At 32.1% G+C, this 23375-nt stretch overlaps 4 protein-coding genes across 4 annotated transcripts in view; all 4 read right to left on the bottom strand.

Annotated features, from left to right (window-relative positions):
* LOC110011282 (heat shock factor protein HSF30-like) overlaps positions 1-204 on the bottom strand; it is a 1428-nt gene extending 1224 nt beyond the window's left edge. The window contains exon 1 of the mRNA XM_020698062.1: positions 187-204. Coding sequence (XP_020553721.1) covers positions 187-204 — 18 coding nt within the window. The remainder of the gene's footprint in view (positions 1-186) is intronic.
* Positions 8-1248, bottom strand: LOC105173630 (heat stress transcription factor A-2-like). The gene has a single exon (XM_020698073.1). The coding sequence runs from the start codon at positions 988-990 to the stop codon at positions 553-555; it is 438 nt and encodes a 145-aa protein (XP_020553732.1). The 5' UTR covers positions 991-1248; the 3' UTR covers positions 8-552.
* On the bottom strand, positions 5130-11004 carry LOC105173629. Its single transcript, XM_011095449.2, has 7 exons — positions 10751-11004; positions 9359-10398; positions 8444-8512; positions 8110-8238; positions 7899-7949; positions 6565-6705; positions 5130-6448 (listed from the first exon to the last, which is right to left on the bottom strand). Exons 1-7 carry the CDS (start codon positions 10911-10913, stop codon positions 5456-5458), a joined length of 2586 nt encoding a protein of 861 aa, XP_011093751.1. The 5' UTR covers positions 10914-11004; the 3' UTR covers positions 5130-5455.
* On the bottom strand, positions 14602-18910 carry LOC105173824 (putative transcription factor bHLH041). The gene is made up of 8 exons (XM_011095705.2): positions 18210-18910; positions 17981-18103; positions 17785-17890; positions 17688-17702; positions 17526-17588; positions 16605-17330; positions 16128-16523; positions 14602-15360 (listed from the first exon to the last, which is right to left on the bottom strand). Exons 1-8 carry the CDS (start codon positions 18323-18325, stop codon positions 15292-15294), a joined length of 1614 nt encoding a protein of 537 aa, XP_011094007.1. The 5' UTR covers positions 18326-18910; the 3' UTR covers positions 14602-15291.

Below are 23375 nucleotides of genomic sequence, written 5' to 3'. Positions count from 1 at the left end.
AATAATTCACAAACAAACAATCAAGCCACAATACAAACAGCAACTGAACATACTCTAATCTTATTGGGGAAACAGTGAAATCGAAAGAAAAATCCCAAAATTCAAAAGGCTGAAGCATCTACCAAACTAATCCGAGATATCAAACAGCGAGGCTCTGAAATTTGCCCCCACAATATCTGATCGAACCCAATCAACTTCAAACATTCAGAAACAATACATAATCCAGACAACTACCCTTGTTTTACAAGAAAGCAAAGCGAAGTTGCATTAAAGTTTTTAACTCAAGAACAATAAATTGAATCACTACACCACCCAAAATTTCCTATCAACAAACCCCTTCAAAAAATCCCCTAAAACTCATCAAATAAAAATGCAATAGGAGATACAAGAAAGCTAGACGAAATATATTTAACATATGTACTCGGATCAAAATTCAAAACTGTGAATTTGGACTGAAGAAAAGGAATCATGCTCATCAAATACTCTTCCACATAAAAACACAAACAGGAAATTGCTTCCCCCTATCTCCCAACAGTGAGAAACTCCCAAAATTCACAACAAAAAACACACAAGTAAATGATAGATGCTCACATAGGTGTTGAGCTGGCGAACAAAGCTAGAGAAATTGTTGTGCTTGAAGTGTTTAGGCAGCAAATCCGTGGAGAATTTGTGAGGATCCCAAACAACGAAACTGGTTCTTGACGGACTCCACGATATTATAGAGTCTGTATAGGGATCATCCACCATCTCAAACGTCTTCTTCAGAAATGGTGGTGGCCCAATCTCTTTCAGCCCGTCGATTGGCCTCGCGTGCTGCTCCGCCGCCCATCCATCCCCACCTCCGCCATTAAAACCAACCTCAAGATTCTCATGCTCATCAAGAAACAAGAAGGGCTCCTCTTTGACACTGACCACAACTTCATCTTCCTTCCCTCCATTCTCCCCACCCCTCGCCATTTTCAGCTCATTTTTCACCATTTCAAGCTCCATTTTCTTCAGGGTCTAGACTCTAACTAGCTCTGAGAGTAGTACTCTCTTTGGGGATGAGAATAGCACGCAGATTTTATGACAAAAAAGGCAAAAGGTTACGTAAGGAAAGAGGAGTTGTCGAGGGGAAACGGTGCTTGGAGTTGGGAATACAGTATACGTACTGCACATTTGTACCAAGCGGTGGCAATGTGGCGGTACAGGTGGAGTGAGAGTGGGCATGAGAGAGAAAGCGGTGCTTCAACTCTCTGTCTCCCTCTCTCTCTCTATACTATTCAAATAATATTTATTGGGAACTAACCTCATCCAAAATTAAATATTATCTCATTCAATTTGATAATTATTTCAATTTTTATTATTTTGGGGTGTTTTTAGCTGCTTTGGCATTTTTATAAAATAAATTAATTTTATTTTTTTACACTTTACTCTTATTATAATAATCTTAGTTTAATTTTATTATTTTTAAAATTATATATTTAAAGTTGATATTCGAATTTTTAAATAATTTAATATTTTAAGTTTTTTTATATTTTATGTGTTATATCATCTAATTATATTATTTTTTGACATATTATTATTTGATTAATTAATAAATTAATCATTTTTTGTAATCATGCAAGTTTAACTATTGTATATGATAAATGAATAATTATATTATTCAGTGGGATTATTATTAAATAAAATATATTTTTGTAATATTTTTAAAAATATAAATATAAAATACTAATCGAAATAAATGTTATGATTTTTTCTGAAATAATAAGCAAAAAGATAATACCTTTTTAACACAAATGGACAAAATAGTTTTTTATGAATTAAATTTATTTTACAAGTTTTTATCTGCTTTTCACTTTTTTTACAAACACTACCCACTTTTGATTCTGCTACAACTTTCAATTTTTTCTATAAAAATTATTTTTTTAAAAATAGAAATTTTTGCAAAAAGTCCCTTAATTCTTTTAAAAATAAATATTTTTCAAAGTTATAGATAAACCTATAAATACTTATAGCCTCAAACCATTAATTAACCTATAAATATATTAATGTTGTGTCTGCATCAACGAAATTAAAATTAATGATTTTAACTCCACAGAGATTTAATTTAGTTGAAAAAATTAAAGTTATGGTTCTGATTCCATTAATATGTGGGTATTAATCTATTTTAATAATAATTTATTATTGATATATTACAAGTTGTTTATTAGTTTTCTATAATTAATGTATATAAATTATCAATAATTGAAATCGACTAACTCAAAAAAATAAAAATAAAAATGTCTAGAATAAATAATTTCATTATACTTCTTTTTTATAATTCTATGCTGCAAATAATTTAAAAACCGTCCAACTTATTTGAAAATTTTTCTCTAAATTTCTATTTTAAAAATAAAAATTAATACATCCAACTGGAGCTCAGTTTCCCTCTATAGGATACATATATATACACACACGTAATTTTATCATCATCATTAACAAATTTACGGATGAAGAAAGAACTGTATACCCTGTTCGAAATATAAAATTGAACCCTCTATCTATCGAGAACTAGATCCGAACTTTGAAACTCCTAATTTAAAATCCAAGCCCTAAAGCAAAATAATATAAAAAAGTAGGATTGAGATTAATTGTGAATAATAGAAATATGAGATTAGAGGTATGGATAAGGGACAATAGGACATCCAAGTGGAGTGATAGGCATCACAAGTTTGTTGAAAGAAACAAGACAAAACAATAACATAGGGCGGAGAAAAGAGGTACGGCGTTGCGTGAAAGTTGCCAATAATGTCAAGTCTGCCATTTCATTTTCAACTCCCTTAACTTTCCATAAATTCTCTCCCACCCACAATATATGTATAATTACATTCTTCTCTCTTAAAATTTTATTTAATCGCCTGTATATTTTTTGTAATTTAAAAAATTATATTTAGTATTTTTAAATTTTATTTTTATTTAACAAATAAGTTCATTTGTTAGTCAAAATTTATCAAATTTGCTAATATTAATAAAAAAAATTACAAAAAAAATCTATATGTACTTTCAATTAACTTATTACTAACTTATAATGGGTCAAACAAGTTTTTTTATGATCAAATTACCTTCATACGTCTCCACACGATAATGCATTTGAGAAGGTATATTTTCAAAGTTAGAAAAATTATTTGACTTACAATAAGTTAATAATAAGCCAATCAACGGTAAATATCAATTTTTTTTAAGTTTATTTGTTAATATCGGCAAATTGAGTGAACTTTCACTAATGAGGAACTTATTTGTTATATGAAAGGAAACTTTCAAAGGTGTTAGATGTAATTTTCCAAATTACAAGAGATTTATGTGTAATTAAATCAAATCTTAGGAAGGAAGTGTAATAATTCCTTAAAATAATTATATCCTACTATTAATAATGGTTAAAGTTAATATTTATCCATTCATTTAGAATTTAAATACAGAAGGGTAGTTGAAGATTTTTAGGCCCAATTTACTTTGCTGTTGGACGGTGGTTGGGGCGGCGGATTTGAGAAAGAGGAGGACAGGCAAAGTAATTTTTGGATGAGATTACTTTGATCAATTAAGCTTAGATTTACTTCTGGAATGAAATTTTGAAATTTTTAATTTCAGAAAAAATATTATATTTTGTGATTAAATATAATATGCAAAATTGAAGTATATAAAACAATTATTACATATTTATAGTTATAAAATGTTATATTTGCACTATATTCATTACAAGTACTTTAAATATATTAGAAAATAGAATCCAATTGCCATATAATTATATTATAAAAACATGTCGTCATTGTTATTGGTTATTTATTATTATTAAAGTAGAGTATATTATTTAAAATTCAATTCTCATAATTATTCACCAAATAACTTAATGAAGCATATCCTCATTATTTTTCTGCAATTATATGTAACACTATACATATACCTCATTTATTATCATTTAAATACAAAGCATGCACTATTTAATGATTCTTATTTATATATTTGTGTGGATTATCGTTCATCATATTTCAAGTGTTCAATCTCAATGACTAAAATAATTTGTGACGGAGTTTGGGACGACTAAACTAATTCATTTCAAACGTTGTCTCTTATCTGTCTCAAATTAAAAATTTAACTCGTGAGACAAAATCATATCCATTTGGGAGGGATGTTTCTGTTCCTAATTTCGTACCAAACTTTGCAAGTTTTCATTCGCACATAAATATTTTAAGTGTGCACTTTTTTCCCAAAAAAAATGGCGATACTGGGATGAATTTTGCAATAAGTTAGTACAAAATTCACCTATACAATATATTTATCCAAAAATTGTGGCAAAGGAGTCCCGAAATGTGCCAGAATTCATTGCAAATAAAGAAAAATTTTGCAGTGACTTTTCTACGGAATCCAGGCTACTAAATACACCGCCATACACTTCCAATGCCGTTGCAAATTGTGTACAATACGAATATATTGAAAAGGTCGTCTTAAATCTTGTACGGAATTATATATACGCATTATTTGCAACCCATTGGTCCCCAACTAATTTTAGGACAAAACTTGAGATTGATTTTATAATACGTGCACCAACGAAAACGTTTAAAAAGATTGTGATAAAATTTTGATATTCTTGTTTGCTTGCTGCTCATCCCTCCCAAGGACGTAGTAAATTCTATTTTAAACTGAGTCGAATATTTTTGTTCCAAAAATACGTAGCAAGTAAATGTTTTTTTGTAGTTCTTTAAACTATCTCTCTCAATATCTTGAAATTAAAGAATAGACATTGCAGCTAGTGTAGTGATAGACATTTCCACTTGCCTTATTGCCTCAAGAAGTGTAGCAAAGCCACTACAGCACCTGCAACTATGTAAAGAATAAGAATAATTCATGATGTGAACCAATTGGTGTCCAATTACACGAGATATTGTTTGCTCTAGGTTTCTAAGAGCTTCACGGTTTGTTCTGAAAAGACCCTTGCTAGGGAAGAAAAGCCATAGGGCTTATAAGTCATTCAAACTCCTCGTCTGCAATCAATATGCAACGTTTGCCTATATCATCAGTGTACAACTACAAGAGTTCAAATGTGGGATAAACAAAAGATCGGAGATTATCAGAATTGAGGACAGTTATGATCCTCTTCTCTGCTTCATTCCATGCATCCAATTCATGGAATCCCAAGAGGCAATGAGGCAATAAGGCAAGTGGCTGGCACTATTTGGCCAACTCTGTTGCAACATAGAGTTGTGCTGCAATTCTGATGATTGTAAAAATTCGATACCATCATCAAACCGTGGAGTGATTGTAAAACTGATATCCTTTTTAAGTCCAGCACGTACCACACATCTATCAAGTGGGTAATCCCAGAACCTAACTGGAAGAAGAAACATGGACATTGTTTCCAATCTTCAAAATTTGATACTCCAGAGTTCGCCACATAAGAAAACCTAAATTCTCCATGCTGTACTAACCAACCTGAGAATTTCTACCTTCCCTGTTGATGAAGGGAAGATCCAATTTTAACATCAGGATCAAACTTAGCTGCAAATGCCAATGTCGATTGAACAGCTTTCTGCACCGAGCTTGGTGAATTTGCCAAGAGCGATGTCTTGAAAGGGCTAAATAAATCTACATTCTCCCCACCTGTTGATCGATCCCACGACCCACCAAAGGAAAGGAAACGCTTTTTAGTCGAGTCCTGAATCATACTTGGTGTACTTGGTCCCTCTTTAACCAATGAAAATGCAGTGTCAAAATGAACACCAAGAGGAGTACCATTAATCTCTTCAGGCAGCCCCCGTGCTAGACTGTTAGCATTTTGGTTCATCTGCTGATTGACTTTAAGAGTTCGGACACTCGCTGGCAATGACCAGGTCAGTTTATCTTTAACCATATCATCTATGACAGATTTTCCAGTTTCATTTTTACGATTCGCAATAAAGTCAGGGAGTGCCTTACTACTGGAATCATCAGCGCGAGGTTGGGCAAAGGAGAGAAAATTTATTCCCCGTGGTTTCCGTGGAGCTAACCCCTCAAAAATCTCATTCGTCTTGTTAAAGCTACCTGGCACTTTAAGAATTGTATTAGAAGCAGCATCCACGCCATCACTTCTTTTTACACAGGATCCATCCTGTTTGTGCTTACTGGTGTCACCAAGTCGCATCCCCCCATTCAAAAGGAAGCTAACTCCTTTGGGTGCCTGCCCAGCAGGCCTTGGAACAGGTTTTGGTGCGAGCAGTTCTGCACTCTTACCAGAGGAGTCCTCAACAGAGCAGAATTTGGCATCAATCTTCTGACCAGAGGTATCTGTATGCTTGCTAGAGTTTGAATTATTCAGTGGGGATGGGAACTTAACTTCAGGCTTGGTCATCTTTGATATTGCAACTGATCCTCCCTTGTCAGGCACTATATGATGTGCAGATGTCAACTCAGATTTTGATACATTAGGTGCCATAGAGAAACTCTGTTTGGCCGGAATCTGAATATTAAAAGAATGATGAGCACAATTCAGTTACCATATTGTGTACGAACTATAAAGATTGTAGCAGGTGACAATACTTTTCAACAGTTAGAAATCATAGAACAAAACATTACCTCATGTGAAAACAAACAGTCAGAGCCTCTACTGCAGAAACCATTAGAAGCATAATTGTTGCATGGGTACTTAGAGAGTTGATGGTCAAATGGACAGTCATCTCCTTTCATGCAAGAGTGACGAGCAAAATGACCGCATGGCTACAAAACAATTAGATAAGCAGTTACCAAAGCTGTAAACCATGAATCCTCGAATCAACATAATTTAGATGAGGCTACCCATGAGAAGTACCAAATTCTAAATCATGCAAAAATTGACAAAAAGACCATCAGGGTTCCAATTTTATTTGTTCAATAAGTTTTAGAGTCACATGTATATTCCTAAGCAACAGTATAAATTAGGAAGGATACCACAAACTGTTATGTAGAATGGCATGATGGGAGCATCTAGCATAAAAATTTAAAATGACATTCTTTCTCTGCATAGAGAGTAAAATGAACGATAACAAGTATCAATTTGATAAGTAAAAGACGATCGGTATGATAAAAAAAATAGCCTGGATCTCTTTCCTTCCAAACCCTTTTCGCTCCACCCATGAGTAGTGCTACCCCTCCTCTTTTTTCTCTTTCTGGGGGGGGGGGTTTGGCCCCCAGGAGAGGGTATATAGAAAATAAATCAGTATTAGTTGATGGATAGATGTCATTTGAGTCACATAAAATGCATTCTTTTAAATAGCAGTGAAGTGCTTCAGTTCAAGAAAAACAACAATAGCCCCAACAGACCACCAATCAAAATTCTCTTCATGATATTAAAGTGCTTTAATAGTTTCTCTGATGCAAGAGAAAGAATGAAAGTCCCACTTCCAAAGCACAGTTAGAGTGTATTTTATGAATTTCTTAGTATGATGGTCAATATAGTAGGCAAAAAGTTAATTGCATTAGAAACAATCCCTATCATACAAGAGAAAAGTAGGATTGGTGTCATGTATGTCCAAACAATGAAGTCAGTTAGTCCATACAGCAAGAAGGATATATCTTGAAATAAACAACTTGCAGGAGCATTCTGTATGTATGTGATCTATAATAATGTTTCTTCCATTAAACTTTGAGTGTATTTGAGAAGGGGATCTTGTATATGAACTTGTTCAAAGGATTAAGGCTGGTGCAATTAAGTAGAGCGCCTTTACTGTCTTATTTCATCATTGAATATTTGAATTCCTCTTAAACTTAAAGGGAATCATTGAGGCAAATGGTATCCACATAACTAAAAAAGCTGACTTGAAAAGACAGAGTTGATATGCACTAAAATGATGTAAAGACAATCAAAAACAAATTTGCATGCCTTACTTCGAAATATATATGTTAGCAATAATGTAGAACTTGCTTAAGCATACCTTAGACTTTGTCAAGGGAACTGTATCATGGGAGAATTTGCACTTATCACCCTGTATAAACAAAAATAAATGTAAGATCGGTTTCCAGCACTATGCGTGTGTGATTCTCATTTCTTCGTATGGGGAACAATAGAAGATTGCATCAAAGCAACTAACACATGAAGCAAACATAGTAAAACGGATAATATCATAGTTCAAGATCTCACACAACCTCATGGCATCTCCCCTGTAGATAGTGGCGGCAATAAGCTTTTGTCTTTGGCTTCAAAACTGGTTGCAGCTTTAATCTTTTGACACCAAGTTTTCTGTTCTTTTCTGCTCGTTTAATTCTTTCTTTTTTCTGCAAAATAACATTGAGTAACCAAAATGAAGTTAGAGAAACCACAGATGATAGATATAATATATGCAATATAACAAATTATCTTCTCTAATAAAGACACGCCAGTGGAAAAGTATAACACCAACACTCATAGTTAACTTAATCGATAATAAAAGAGATCATATAAGATAAAATTTACTCCTCCAGTAGATTTTTGCAACATTACCTTTTTCTTAGCTCTTCTTTCCTTGGTCAAAGGACCATGCTTCCTTTTCTTTTTGCTGGCACTGCCGTCCTGCATAAAGTGTGGCATCAGGTTCTACTAGTTATGAAGGCAGCATATACTTTGAAACTCTGGTAAAAGTAGAGTTCGTAAACTCCAAATCTTAGAATACTTTAATTACTCGAAAACAAGCATATTTCAACTAAAAATAGCTTATTATATTTGACATCCAAAAAAGTTGAAGAAAAGTGCATCAATTATCTTTTTCCTTAGCTCCTGCCATGCTTATGGCCACGCCGCCACTGGGAACATTATGGTACATATGATATCAGGTACAGGTGCCTTTACAAAGACCAAACAAATTTAATTGAATACTACCGCCAGCCATTTTGCCCCCCGCCCCTCCCCACGCCAAAAGAAAGAAACATGCCCTTCACATTTCTGGATGTCAAATCAAAACTGTTGGATCTAAAAGGTCAAAATTTCTGGAACAATCTTTTTACTCATAAGAGAAGAAAAGAATTGATGAAAAACAAAATTTGCTCGAAATTTAAATTTCAACTGCAGCAAGGAGGGAAATCACATCCAGAACTTAATCATCTGAAAATACATAAATGTTCAAATTCCCAAAATGATGCATTTCTTATAATCGGACTAACTAGAGGTCATGAATTTCAACACTAAGTAGATTTAGACACATACATAAGGATTCAACAAAATTCAAATGATTTTGGTATACTATTCATGGCAAAGAAAAGAGATCAAAATTATATAATACCAATTATTTAGCAATGAGATCAAAAGCAATATTAACCTAACTATGATGCAGCTTGTGATGAGCGCAGACATAATCCTGTTGCAATGACAATGGTTTTATAATAGCCCACAAATAAAGAATAGTCATACACACATTTATACCTTTTCAGTGGCAGCAGATGTTCGATTTTCAGCAGCATTCTCTTCTACATTTCTGCCACATGGAGTTGGATTTTCAGAAGGTGTTACAGAACCACTTCTTTGAGTCTTCATATTATTATCATTAAAGACACTCTGAGAATGACAATCCTGCATCTTCCCAGCACTTGTTCTGCTTTCCACCTCCCTACAATTACTGTCACTACTCACTAAGTTGACGAGTAAGGGATCAGACATTTCGTGCCGCCCACGCTTTCTATCTCCATAATTACAAATGAATTCTTCTTTATCAAAAGAATCCTTAGAACCATGGACCATTTCTGTAGTTCTCTCTCCCAGTGATACTGCATTTTCGGATAAGGCATCTAGTGATGCATCAGCAATACCAGCCTCCCCAGAGATCTCCCCTTCTTCAATCTCTGCATCATCATTTATATGACAAGGCGACTCCACCACACCTGAATTATATATGAGATTCTCCAGTTCCATCTCCTTTAGCTTCAAATCATGCTCAGCTTCTTTACTTATGTTCTCCTCCATAGTAACATTCTCTTGGTGGTCCTCTCCCACTTTTGATGATTCAATGGCCATATCCATGCCAAAGCAACCATCAAGAACTTCAGAAAAATCCTGAATAGAGAAGTCCTGGTCCACTTCAAGCTGTTCCAATGTGACAATATCGCGAAAACTGTTCCCATTATCTTGATCCTCGGTGGTCCAAATAGCAGAATCACTTGTCTGGTTTTCAACCACCACGAAGTCCCCCATGTTATTTCTATTTTCCGGAATGACTTCTTGCACGCAATCTGTTATCAATCTTGTGTGATCCAAATCTGGTAGTGCTTCTTGTTTACCATCAAAGCCTCCATCCTTAAAACCAACATGTTCTTTATTCTTACCAACAGAAGCTCCTTGAGCTAATGGATCCTTGGACTCCTCGCTACTAGGAATCAGGACTAACACATCAATTGGATTCACCTCTTGACAGGCTATTGATCTGTTTTCTTCACTTACTCGTCTTGATTCCACATCACCAGTATCAACTTCACCAAAGGCCAAAAAATTTAATCACACCGTTAAAAAGTTAATGCAGCATTACAAGTCCAGTTATGCACAGATAAATCACAAACCTTACTTTAATATATAGGTGAATAACAAAAATTCACAAAAATCAGAAAATCACAAAACCGTAGCAACTAAATTTATTTCATTCAGCAAGCCAAGCAAATTCTTATTTATCACAATCTCCACTCCATTGAAACGAGAAAAGCCGACATGAGAATCACATTTAGACTACTGCTCTTCTAACTTCAACTTCTATCTATCGAATTATAACAAATGGATATGAACAAATAAACTAAGACCCGCAAACCAAAAACGAGTTTTCTGTAATACCTTGTGTTTGATGCTGGTGGAAGTTGGTACGGCAGTGAGAGAGAATTTCGATAAGAGTGCAGTAAGTACGGCTGCGGAGTGGCCGGCGGCGGTGCGGAGGGAAAGAAAATGTGGCTTCTGATGGATTCCGGGTTAAGGTTTGCAGTTGCGACGAGTCGTCCATTAAAACGGTACCGTTGGCGTTCGAGCTCTGGTGTTGAGCAGGAAGGCGGGCGGTTAAGGGTTCTGAAATTCCCAACTCTGGAGAATTTATTGGTTTCGCGGACAATAAAACACACCGTATGCCAATTATGAATTATTTATAATTACAACAAATTCGTATGGAATTTGACATAATTACTAATACATCTTCATTGTTAGAAAAATTATAAATATTACTGATATTTGATGAAAATATATAATTTTTGGTTGGAGATCTAGAATTTTCAATTTTCCCTTATTGTATTTTTTAAAAAAAAATTGACGATGCGGATAAAAAAAATTTAAAAATTATAAAAATATAATATACTTAATACAGAAAAATTTTCAAATAATTTTTGAATAAGTAAAATTATAATTCATAATCCATAAAGACATTTTGATAAATTCACCATAAAAAGTGGATGAAAATCTAACATAAACTAATGGATTGGGCTAATTGTTAGACGAGCGTTAAAATCAAGAAATATTGATAATTTTTAACAAAAAGTATTTATAATTATACCAAACTTTAAAAAAGCGCATTATAATTTACCCTTACTTCTAAGAGTAAATAAAAAGAATTATCTGCATCCTCCTTCCACAGTTTTTGATTTTTTTGCATTCACTTTCTTTGATGTTTCAATATTTGATAAAAACCTCCCCTTTTTATATTGAATTTTACTTAAATATTAAATATCTCTAACCTAATTTATATAAAAAAGTAATATATTATTTTTAAAAAATGATCTATAATTGATTCTTATAAAAATTGAAAAAAATGGGTAAAGATAAATTTCATTAAAAAAAATGTCAGGTAGCAAATTGGGTATGGTGTGTACCAACTTGAACCCACAAAAACTATCCTAAAAATATTTTTTTTCTTTATTTCTTTTTATTAATGTAATGTACTGTTTTTCTTATATTTTGCTTTTATTTATCATATATTTTTAAGCATGAAAGATTATTTACTAGATGCACGCATGAAGACATGCCAGAACGGCTAATACTATAAATCTATACTAATATAAAAAGAAAAATCCCTCCATACTCACAAACGACGGTTAATGACACCACCACATTAATTCTTTTGTACTTCATTAATATTTTTGTGAAGTCAAAAATGCCCTTCATGATAAAATAACTCACTTATTCAACTTTTCAAAATTTATATTAATTGATGAAACATTATTTCTTTCTTCCTCTCTTTTTGTATTAATATAATGTACTGCTTTATATATTTTACTCTTATTTATTATATACTTTATAGTGTAAAAAATTATTTATTTTTATGCACATAGAAACGACGTACGACAACAACTAATACATGAAAAAGAAAATCCCATTTTCACTCATAAATAGCGGTTATTTATACCGCGATACTAATTTTTTAAATTACCAAAAATGTCTTTATGTATTTTCAACCACCCCACTCAAATTCTTCCTTTTAATCTATATATCTATACTAATATGAAAATTTCACTCACAAATGATAATTTGTAAAACAACGATACCAAATTTTTGTGTTTATAATATTGCTAAATTAGTCTATTTTTCTTTCTTTCTTTCTTTATGTCTTTCTTTCTTTTTTAAATGTAAGGTATTGGTTTGTATACTTCATTCTTATTTATATTTTAAAGTATATATATTATTTATTATATGCACGCAGAAACAACCTGTCATAACGGCTAGTATATATATTTAATTTAAATAGAATTATATTAAGATAATACTCGATTTTGGGAAACAAACATTTTTTACATTCACTTGATAAATATCCAAACGATTGACAGTTTCTTGATGTGCTCAATACTAGTTATCGGCATGCACGGATCGGTATTACACATTTGGTCCCATAACTTAGAAGGATCGACACATTTAATCCCATATTTTTTTGAGATTACACATTTAGTCCCACATTTCCCTCCAAAGAGTCCTTTTAACGTGCATGTGTCGTTAGTTTTTTGACAAAAAATATAATTTGGGACCAAATTTGTCAAAAAAATCCCACTAAATATGCAATCTTAGAAAGAGTGAGATTAAATGTGTCGACCCCCAACCTATGAGATCGAATGTGTAATATTTTATATTTTAATGGCTATGAACTAAAAATCGCGGTAAATAACTACTATAAATCATGGTTAGATAAAACCAATACAAAAACTAAACTTATTTACTATAACAACAATATTTGTCATGACTCTTACCATGGTAAGTATTTTAGCCACACTTACAACAACCATGGGCAATAATGTTGCATAACTGTAGTTAATAATTATTTACTACAACTATTTTTTTTAATCATTAACTGTTATGGCACGTCATTCCTATGTGCATATAATAAATCTTTCACGCTTTAAAATATATCATAAATAAGAGTAAAATATATAAACCAGTACATTACATTAATAAAAAAAATTAAAAAATAATAATTTATCAATTAATGTAAGTTTTAAAAAGTTAAATAAGTTAGTTATTTTATCATGAAGGACATTTTTTACTTAAAAAATTGATATGACAGTATCATTAACCGTCATTTGTGAGCGTGGAAGTGGAAGGGCTTTTCTTTTTATATTAGTGTAGGTGACAATTAGCAATTGTTAAATATTATATTGTCGAATATCCCATGGGATAATTTTTTAAAGTGACGGTGCATTAATTATAGATTATATATATATGTATAAATTAGTAAGTAGCATTTAATAATGAAATTACATATTAAAAATCAAGGTTAAACAGTCTAAAAATTAAATGACCATAATGACGTCTAGAAGATTGAACGGAGGATACATTCAGAAACCAAGTTCTGGTCATTCTCTTAAACATTGGGTTACTTAATTGAACTAAGTCTTCTGTATTATAAGTCAAAACCATCGCCTCAGCATAGCTTTGAATTCTTCCCAAGAAATATAATTAACACTCTCATAAAAATACTGAAATTCGCAAGAAAAAGGACTCAAACAAAGACTATGTGAAATTAATATATATGTTCTAGAACCATTAGAGATGATCTGAAAGAAAAAAAAAAAAAAAAGGAATTCTTAAACATTCTTGTGTAATTAATTATTGGGTAAATTATACTGATGTTTGATATAACTATAAGTACCCTCTCGTTGTTTAAAAGATCTACCGATACCCTCTAATATGTAACATAATTATGAATCAACGAAGTGAAAATGTCAATTTTATCCTTGCTGAAATTTAATTTTCTCAATAAATTATTAAAAAAAGAATTATGTTTGAATCTGATCGTGTTGGGTGGATGTTATTATTTTTCTAAAAATATGTAAAATTATAGTTCATGTTTAAAATTCTTGAAAAAAATCACAATAAAAGCTAACAAAAATGGTTAATTGATTGTCGGACGCTATTATTAGGGAATATCGGTAATCTTTCAAATAATAAAAAAATATTTATAATTATTTTAAATTTAAATAGCTCGACATACATAATTTACCCTTAATTATTTCTTTATTTGCATGGGCCATGCTGATGAAAGCAACATTTGATTAGGTGGAGTTTTTCTTTATTTTTAATTTGTGGAAAAGTATATATATAGAAGAGTTTCAGACATTGACCATGATTTAATACATCAATCAACAATCTATATTGGATGCTATTGCTTTCATTTGATTTGATCCCAAAATTGGTCTACACAAAAATATTATGAGTCAAGATCGGCAACAAATGAATAACTATAACACATATATGTGTATGTATATGTATACACTATTATTCAAACACAACTCACCCTAACTAAATTTTATGGCCGAAAATACACTTCCACTGCAGACTACGTACAACTTTCAAATAATCTAAAGAAATTTATTATATTTATCTATTTCATGAGATTTTCAATACTTTGTGTCCTCTATTTTATGAGATTTTCAAAATGATCACAAAATTAAAAAAATTCGACATATTTAGACCTGTACCTTTTGGGATTTTCAAAATAGTCTGAGAATTGAAAAAACTTGACACGTTTAGTCCCATAAATCCTGTAAAGTAGAGGACTAAATGTATTGAATTTTCTCAATTGTGGGACCATTTCGAAAATCCTGTAAAGTAGAGGATTAAATGTGTTGAGTTTTCTCGATTTTGGGTTTATTTTGAAAATCCCGCAAAGTAGATGACTAAAAGTGTTGAATTCCTATTTTGTCGGACTAAAAATATAATTTTTGGCTACTGTCAGATGAAAATCAAAATTAAAAAAAGAAATCCTAGTTATAAACTATATTTTTAGCCACGAATTTTCTTTTGAAATGGCTACAAAATTGTGGAAATTATAATTTAGGTGGGAGAGAAAATCAAATGAAAGGGCAGCCATATATATATGTATATATGGGCCATATGCATGGTTACTGTCAATGTGGTAGGTCATCAACAACTCTTCTCACTGCTTCCTGGAAAGCAGACTCGTCAAATTCATCTCCCTGCGGACAAACAAAATCAAACAAGAATCAACCTTTGCTTTCTTACACCAATTAACGTTATTCCACAACAACAATCATACTTAAAAAGTAGTTCAACATGTGATCAATTACAACTTCTTGGTAATTTCCTAATACCCTTTTCCCAAATTAAGCTTGTAATTTCCATGTCATGCTAGAAGAATATATACAGGTATTAATGATAGCAAAATAAAAATTGTATAAAAAGTAACTGATTAATTCCTAAATTATGTATAAAAATTGTAATATTCTGGATCATGTGCAAGCCACATGTATTTTTTCGGCAAAAAATGACTAAAACTATTAAAATTATAAAATTGTAGGACTAAATTGCGAAAATCAGTTCGTGTATGATAAACAAGTCATCCCCTAAATTACAAGACTAGAATTGTATTTTCTCGTATTTTATATGTGTGACGTGTATAGTTTAAGTGAAATATAATGAATGAACAATTTAGATGTAACCTCAGAAATATATATAAGTACATGCATGGAAACATGCTTGTCCTAATACAGTACTTAGATATAGGAAGAAAGAACAAGATAATTACCCCCAGGTTTGATGAATTAAAATTAACCTAATTATATTAATGCATCAAAAGAACTGCTTATTAATTAATGCCACATTTAGCTAAAGAGTATGAATTAGAATACATTAATTATAATTAATTAAGCAAATTATATCATGGGATTATCGAATTTTACTTAACAAAAATATAAGATTTAATTGAAGTCATGAGAATCCATACCTCAATTTTCAGTCTCAGCATTATCCCATGCACTGGGATTGATTCTAACATCCTGGTATTGGATTCTAAAGACATCAAAATCACATTCCTTTCTTGTTTCAAGAACTCCAATACCCGAATGACCAAATCCAACATGCTACTTTCTCCTCTTACTGTCACCCTCAAATCCAAGAATCTTGCTTCCGATGCTGATGATGAAACCTGGTTGATCTCCACGTTCACCCTTTCCACTGATGAAGAAGAGCCCTCCACTTGAGCTTGATTGCTAGCTTCGACCGATCTTTGGACCGAGAGCTGCGATTCCAGCATCTGATTTCTCTTGCTTAGTTCTTCCACTTGAGATTTCAATGAACTCAGGTACTCAGTTGTGCTGCTAAGTACAGAAGCCTTATCCTTCTGCATATGTAGAGAAAAACCCGATCTTGAAATTCGAATATTAATTAATTGAGCAATTTTGAGTACATATAGCCTACATACCTTTGATCCTGGAGGGAGTAATGATCTTAGGATTTGAAAGCTTTCGTTTAGCTTTTCTCGTCGTCTTCTTTCCGAGATCATGTGGTGCAGCTGTGTTGTCGTGGGCCGGTTTCCTTGTATTTGTAGTTCCTGTCTTCTCCTCAAGTTCAAGTTTCTGAAGAACAAAACAGCTCTTCTAAACATGCTGTGCTTCCGACTACTTCTGGCTGCAACGGGCGTTAACGCTGCTGACTGATAACTCCTGAATGCGGTTGGGCTATGGCTGATTGGCGGCAAGTTTGGTGCAATTTGCTGATGACAAGATGAGGAAGTACTGGAAGGGGAAGATAAGACAGCAAGAATGGCTTTTGTCATTGCAGAATCTTCACTCTCTATTGTTGGGAATTGAACGTTTCGGATTTGGCTTAGGGCTTGTATGGCTGCTTGGTGATGATCAGGGCTAGTGGTGATCAATGGTGCCGATATTGGAAGTGATCTTAGCGTCTCCTCGAGAAGGGTTTGTCCAATGTTGAGGGCTTCCTTTGAAGGTTCTTGAATGAAGGAAGAAGTAGGAATGTTGAACAATAGAGGCGAGTACTCGGTGCTGTCGACTGATAACGACCTTAGTGACGACGAAGATGAAGATGGAGGCTGGTTCGGATCGGTGGGAGGAGGCTGCTCGCTAGACATGGCCTGTCGAGAGAAGTCGGCCGGGAACAAATTTTTCATCTCAATTTGCAGGTCTACCTGAAAATCTCAAGCAACATATATATATTGGGATTACTAATATTTAATTTCCTTTTGCGGAGAACGAGTATCAAAGACTGGTTCTCCAACTCTCGTCCCACAACTTTAATTCATGACGAATGATGAAGTCCTCTAATATTGCTTTATTTCTTATGAAATGTACAAAAATTTTGCAGTATGTATAACAAAACTAACCTGAGGATCATTGCACATGCCTAGCTCAATCTCCCCCGTGGCACAACCCATAAACACGACCGTCTGCACCGAAACGAAAGACACTGAAATAAATTTACAATGCTGAATAAAATCAAACAGATAAAGAACGACTTGTTTCTGAATAAAGGGTTATATGCAAACCTTAATCCCAGCTTCCTGTAATAGAAAAACACAATGGCTAAGATCAGTTACAATCTCCAAGAATTGGTGAAAAACACATAGAAAAAGGACTAATTACTTGGTAGAAATGCAGCTGAGCTTCACTGGAAGCCATCCGCTGAAGATCATGCAACTTCAACTCCATGTAAGAAAGATGGTTCTTGAAAGCAAAACCGGGGATTTGCCTAAAAGTAATTTTTAAACAAAAAAACATACACTTCAATTTGGAAAACCACAATGTATTACACTTAAAACATTACTTCACATATACCTACCCAGAATCAATAAAGATCACTGATTCTCGATACACACCGAAAAGACGCCTGGCAAGGCTTCCAGCCGACGAGCTCGGCTGATCGCTTACTTCCTGATAGACTCCATCCAAAGCTAGCAAGCAGCTGCAATATGTATAAGAAATTCATGATCAGGGGTTGCAATATGTTGTATTCTTATATAAATTACAGTATCAGAGATTAAAGAAAAGAAGAGGGTGAGTTATCTAACTTGGATGGAGGGGGTAAGTAAGACCAAAGGCAAATGTAAGCACAACCAAAAGACTGCATCATTTGCTGGAGAAAAGCGGCACGTTCTCCTTCACCAAGGAGAAATATGGAGTCCATGAGAACTAGCTATAGCAGCTGACTGCAGCTTCTATGAATAGCAGACGGAAAAAATCGCGGTCATGATGCCGATGATGATGCCAAGACATCGTCGTCTTGGTTATGCAACCAATCCATGTCTACTAGCTATATATAGATATATATGCATCAAGAATAATCCAACCACGAGAACTCATTTATAGCTGATATCTGATCATAAGGAAGATTGAAAAGTATATGATGATTAGTAGTGGTAGTAGTAGGTGGGAAAGAAGGGTTGTGATGCTATATATGCAAGAAGTAAGAGAGTTTCCTTAATAAATGGTAGGGGGTGGAGGTGTGAAGATGGGTGTTGAAAAGTAGGGTAAAGGTGGAGATGAGGGATTATTCAGCAAAGACATCAGAGCATGAAAAGTATTGCTGAGAAAGGTGAGGTGGGTGGGGGTGGAAAGGGTTTGGGGGTAGGATTATGAAGGGAAGGGGGAGAAAAGTAATGGTCAAAGTCCATTGTTTTGAATTGAGTCAAGGTGGTCCTTGTCTATTTTCTTTTTTCTTTTTTTTTCCACAAATATTATCTATATTTTTATATAATTGAAGAACGCTCTATTTGGATTCTTAATATTATGATCTGTCAATTTTTCATTTTTTTAATATTTTGTTCCTTTTTTTTTTTCTCACTTCTCAACTTTCTTTTTTCCTCTCTTTTCTGAATTTTCCATTTCCTCCCTTTTTACCTTCCACGTCCCTTTTTCAACTATCATTTTCTTTTCAATATTTTCTCATAATTTTTTATGGTTTTAATATTTAATTTATATAAATAATACATTTTTAAAACAATAATAGTTTTTAAAAATTTTAAATTTAGTTATATAGACACATTTGAGGGGTGCCACATATATTAGCATATAATGATTCATATTATTTGTGTCATTCGTCCTCCTTGTGTTTAGAAAATCGATTATTAAAGAGAAATAACATTGTATACTCATAGAACTCCTCCCTCAACCGATGTGGGATGGAGAATTTGTATAGTTCGACTAAAAAGAAAAAGAACTATCTTTTTGGATGAATTTTTGGAATAAAGATGCAAAATTGCAACTAGGTGTTGATTTTTGGGATGGATTTTGCGATGGGTAAACTCCATTAATATCAATGGTGTCGGAAAAAATTTGGGACGGGTGAAATATATTCATTCCAAATTTGCATTGATTAAAAAGTTATATACTTGACCGTCACAAATATTGTCTAATAGACAGATAATAGTTGAATTAAATTTGGAATAAATTTACAATGACTTTTGAAACAAAATTTGCTTACAAAAAGAAAAGGAAAAAAATTGCAACAGCTTTGCGACGGATACCTATCTCAAAATCGTCCAAAATTTTGAGACTGCCAAACACCCAAAAGATAGGACAAATTTTGCGTGAGATCCAGTAGGAAATTTTGGGACGGAAGTATTTAAGATGGATTTTGATAGTTTTGGGATGGATCTTGCATTGAATTTTTTATTTATTTTTTTTCAATTTTTGCGACAACTTCTGTTGCAAAATTCGCTGCACAATTTAAAATTTGCCTCCTTTGAACTTTTTGATAATTTGCATTCACAATCATTTAGGTTATAGAAAGTAAAAATTGCACTTTACGACCTATTTGGTAGGGTTGGAATTTAGTTATTCATTCCAAAAAGAATATATATATAAATATATATATATATATTTTATTCTTTTTTAAGTTTATCATCATCAATAAGCTAAATTATCAAAACTAGAATGCAAAAGAGTTAAAATTAGAAATTATCAAAAAAATATAAATATGTTGATTAATTCTTAATAAAATACAGAAATAATTTGTATTAATTAATATATATAATTTTGTCAAAAGGCAGGGATAAAAATGCAAAAAAGGCTGAGAAGCTAAAAATGGGACACGTGGGATAAGTGAATCACGGCCCCCAATCTGATCAATAGTATGGGATAATCTTAAAATTTTGCAGGTCAAACAGATAAATGCCGAATCGCCAATCGTTAAAGTAAATGAAGGATTTTATTGAACGAACCCTGATATCTAATAACGTCAGGACCAATTCAGTAAAATAAACGGCCCGTTATGTATCTAAAATTGGTAATATATAACTTATATTAATTGAAATTAACAATTCAGGCAGCATAGTGTACGTTGAAAGTGGATAAAAGAACAAAACATTCTTTAAAATAGAAGGATCCAATTTGCACATGTGGAAGGCACGTACACATTAGTTCATACCCATTGGACTCGATTTAAAATTTTAACATTTGGAAAAAAAAAATAAAAAAATATGTTTTGTTTAAACTTATAGCATATCAATACGATCTTTTTTTTTAATTATTTTTTATTTAAAAATTTAACAATTATTATCTACTTACGTTTTAATCTATTTTGTATTTTAGACTTTTTTCACGCTTTATCTTTTTTTTTAGACTTTTTTCACATTTTATCTTTTTTATTATTATAATTTTTTTTTTGTGTCTTCTTTTATCTTGTTAACCCTTTTTATTAATGCATTAAGGTTTTTTTAGAGAAATACATAATAAATATTTATTGTTTTGATAGTTGAGTTATTTTTTTAATTCATTCTTTTATTTGTACATTTAAAGTTCCATCTTTAAGATTTCTTCACGTGATAAAAGTTTTTTAATTCTTTCATGGTCAATGATAATGTTGTTATATTTATGATTTAATTGAAATCAATTATTTTATTTTTATTTGTACTTATTTTATTTTTTTATTCATTATAATATTTTACTCCTTATCTTTTTTTTTATTCAAATTGATAAAATAATATTGAGATTTTGAAATTATTTTAAATTAATTTTCTTTTTTCTATTCCTTTTAATTGTTTTTTTTTTTATAATTCATTAACAAAAAAATACATTTTCGATCTCACTGGACATGGTCATTATCACTTTCGGTCTCACGCTTTAACTTCTACTAGATAACACCTCTAACATGAGGAAAAAATTACAGTTTTAATCTTGTATAACTCAGGAGAATAGACATTTTTAGTCCTATACGAATTGAATTTTTTACAATTTAGTCCTGTAATTTTATAATTTTAGTCCTTTTTCGGTCAATTTGATCTGAAACTGTATGTGACTTGCGCATGACCCAATTAAGTTGCACTTTTAGTCCTATAAATTAATTTCGTACAGGACAAAAATGCTAACACTAAGTTACATGACTAAAAATGACAACCCCTCCTAAGATACAAGACTAAATATATAATTTAATTTGATCATGTGCAAGTCACATGCAATCTTTCAATCAAATTTGCCAAAAAGGACTAAGATTACCAAAAATTTTAAAATTACATTACTAAATTTAGGTAATTAATTCGTGCACGATAAAAAATGCCACTCTCCATAAGTTATAAAGCTAAAATTACCTTTTTTCCTAATATGAGCTTACACCACATTATTAACACCATATGTGGGAAAGAATCCATGAGTCTAGCCCAAGCCTTTTCATCTGAGAGATAGATGAGGAGTTTGTATAACTTATAACCCTAATATCTCGGCTCTCCAGCGAAAGCCCTTTTTATGACAAAATTTTAGTATTTATATAAAATCAGAGCCAACAATAATTCACATGTATTGCAATGAAGGAAATAGATGATATTAATAACAAAAAGTGAAAAATATTTAATTATTATTAGCAATACATTAAGTTAATAATTCTAGTCTCTGGTGCGTCTTCTAAAAATCACTAAGGGAACCATTGTAATTTACTCTTTTTCTAAAAAAAATACATATGTACAAGCTCCTAAGTTTATTGTTAGTTAAAATTCAATTAATCGTAGTACAGTTTTGAAAATCAATCAAATTTGATAATAATAGTTTTGAAAACCAATTTCGAAATAAACGCATTGGAACAAACGGAAGATCAATTAGATATGTTGTTATAATAAAATTTTATGAGAAACTTACAACAGAGTTGTGTCGTAACAACTCTCGGTCTAAAGCAAATTACGAATCAAATCACAGACTTTCTTTTGTTTGCCTTGAAAAAATTATATGCTCCATATATAAGTGCAACGGGTACTATGTAATTTCTTTTAGGATAAGATAGTTCTGTTCTTTCAGTAAAGTACTATACCAAAAAATACTTCGAACAATACTCAGTCGCCTTTAAGAAAGAATGAAGAACAAATCTTGGGTTTTTAAAGAAAAATCGAGAAAAAAGAGAGGAGATTTCTGAAGATGTTTCTCATTTCAAGTTTTGTTATCTGAAGTGTGAAATTCAACAACTTTTTATATATATATTTATTGTAAGATATTAGCTCATGCCTATGCATATGTGAAACAACTTTATGTTCGCTCCAATCTTCATAACATTTCAAATATATCTTGAACCTTAAACCCAAAAAAACCAATTTATTTATTCAATAAACTTCTTATGTGGGATAAGAAATGAGTGTGAAACACTCTCATCCCACCATCTATTTATATACACATCAAGGCGCAAAATTCTCCCATCATATTTCCTTTGCGGGGCAACATCACTACCTCTTTTTCTACTCAATCAAATCTATGGATTCACCCATACACTGGCATCCATATTTTAGACACATTGTTGTTACAAATTAACAACATTAAAATGCCAATTACAACATTTGTTTCCTAAAAGATTTCTCAAATACACAACATTTTCCCACTCTGAAATACTTTTTAGGGGATAAATTACGTTTACATTCCTTAACTTATAGTTTATTTACACAAACTATTTCTGCTTTTTGAGTAATTACACATGCACCCATGAGAAACGTCGAATATCATTTACACAAATCACTCTTATTTTTTGAAAAAATTACATATAGACCCCTAATAACGTCAACATCATGATACAAATTATCCCTACTTTTTTACTGTTAAGAATGACCTTTATAATTATACGAAAGATATAGATAATTTATACAAATAAACCCCAACTAAGAATGTAAATATAATTATCCTCTTTTTAAAATGTTGAAAAGAGTTTATAAATTGAGATGAAGACATTTCCTTAATTCCCTCAGAACCAACCATTCCAGCAGGCG

This window comes from Sesamum indicum, linkage group LG11, assembly GCF_000512975.1.
Source record: "Sesamum indicum cultivar Zhongzhi No. 13 linkage group LG11, S_indicum_v1.0, whole genome shotgun sequence".
Classification (NCBI taxonomy): Eukaryota; Viridiplantae; Streptophyta; class Magnoliopsida; order Lamiales; family Pedaliaceae; genus Sesamum; species Sesamum indicum.
Note: the sequence above shows the minus strand (reverse complement) of the source record. Positions and strands in the feature narration are given on the sequence as shown.

Excerpts from the sequence above, each read along its gene's own strand:
- LOC105173629 (XM_011095449.2), bottom strand. The coding sequence starts at position 10,913 with ATGGACGACTCGTCGCAACTGCAAACCTTAACCCGGAATCCATCAGAA. Across the intron at positions 7,950-8,109 it reads TACAGGGGAGATGCCATGAG|GGTGATAAGTGCAAATTCTC; the intron begins GTTGTGTGAGAT and ends TTGTTTATACAG. Across the intron at positions 6,706-7,898 it reads TTCCCTTGACAAAGTCTAAG|CCATGCGGTCATTTTGCTCG; the intron begins GTATGCTTAAGC and ends ATTGTTTTGTAG.
- LOC105173630 (XM_020698073.1), bottom strand. The coding sequence starts at position 990 with ATGGAGCTTGAAATGGTGAAAAATGAGCTGAAAATGGCGAGGGGTGGG.
- LOC105173824 (XM_011095705.2), bottom strand. The coding sequence starts at position 18,325 with ATGGACTCCATATTTCTCCTTGGTGAAGGAGAACGTGCCGCTTTTCTC. Across the intron at positions 17,331-17,525 it reads GCATGTGCAATGATCCTCAG|GTAGACCTGCAAATTGAGAT; the intron begins GTTAGTTTTGTT and ends TGAGATTTTCAG. Across the intron at positions 16,524-16,604 it reads TACTCCCTCCAGGATCAAAG|AAGGATAAGGCTTCTGTACT; the intron begins GTATGTAGGCTA and ends CTACATATGCAG.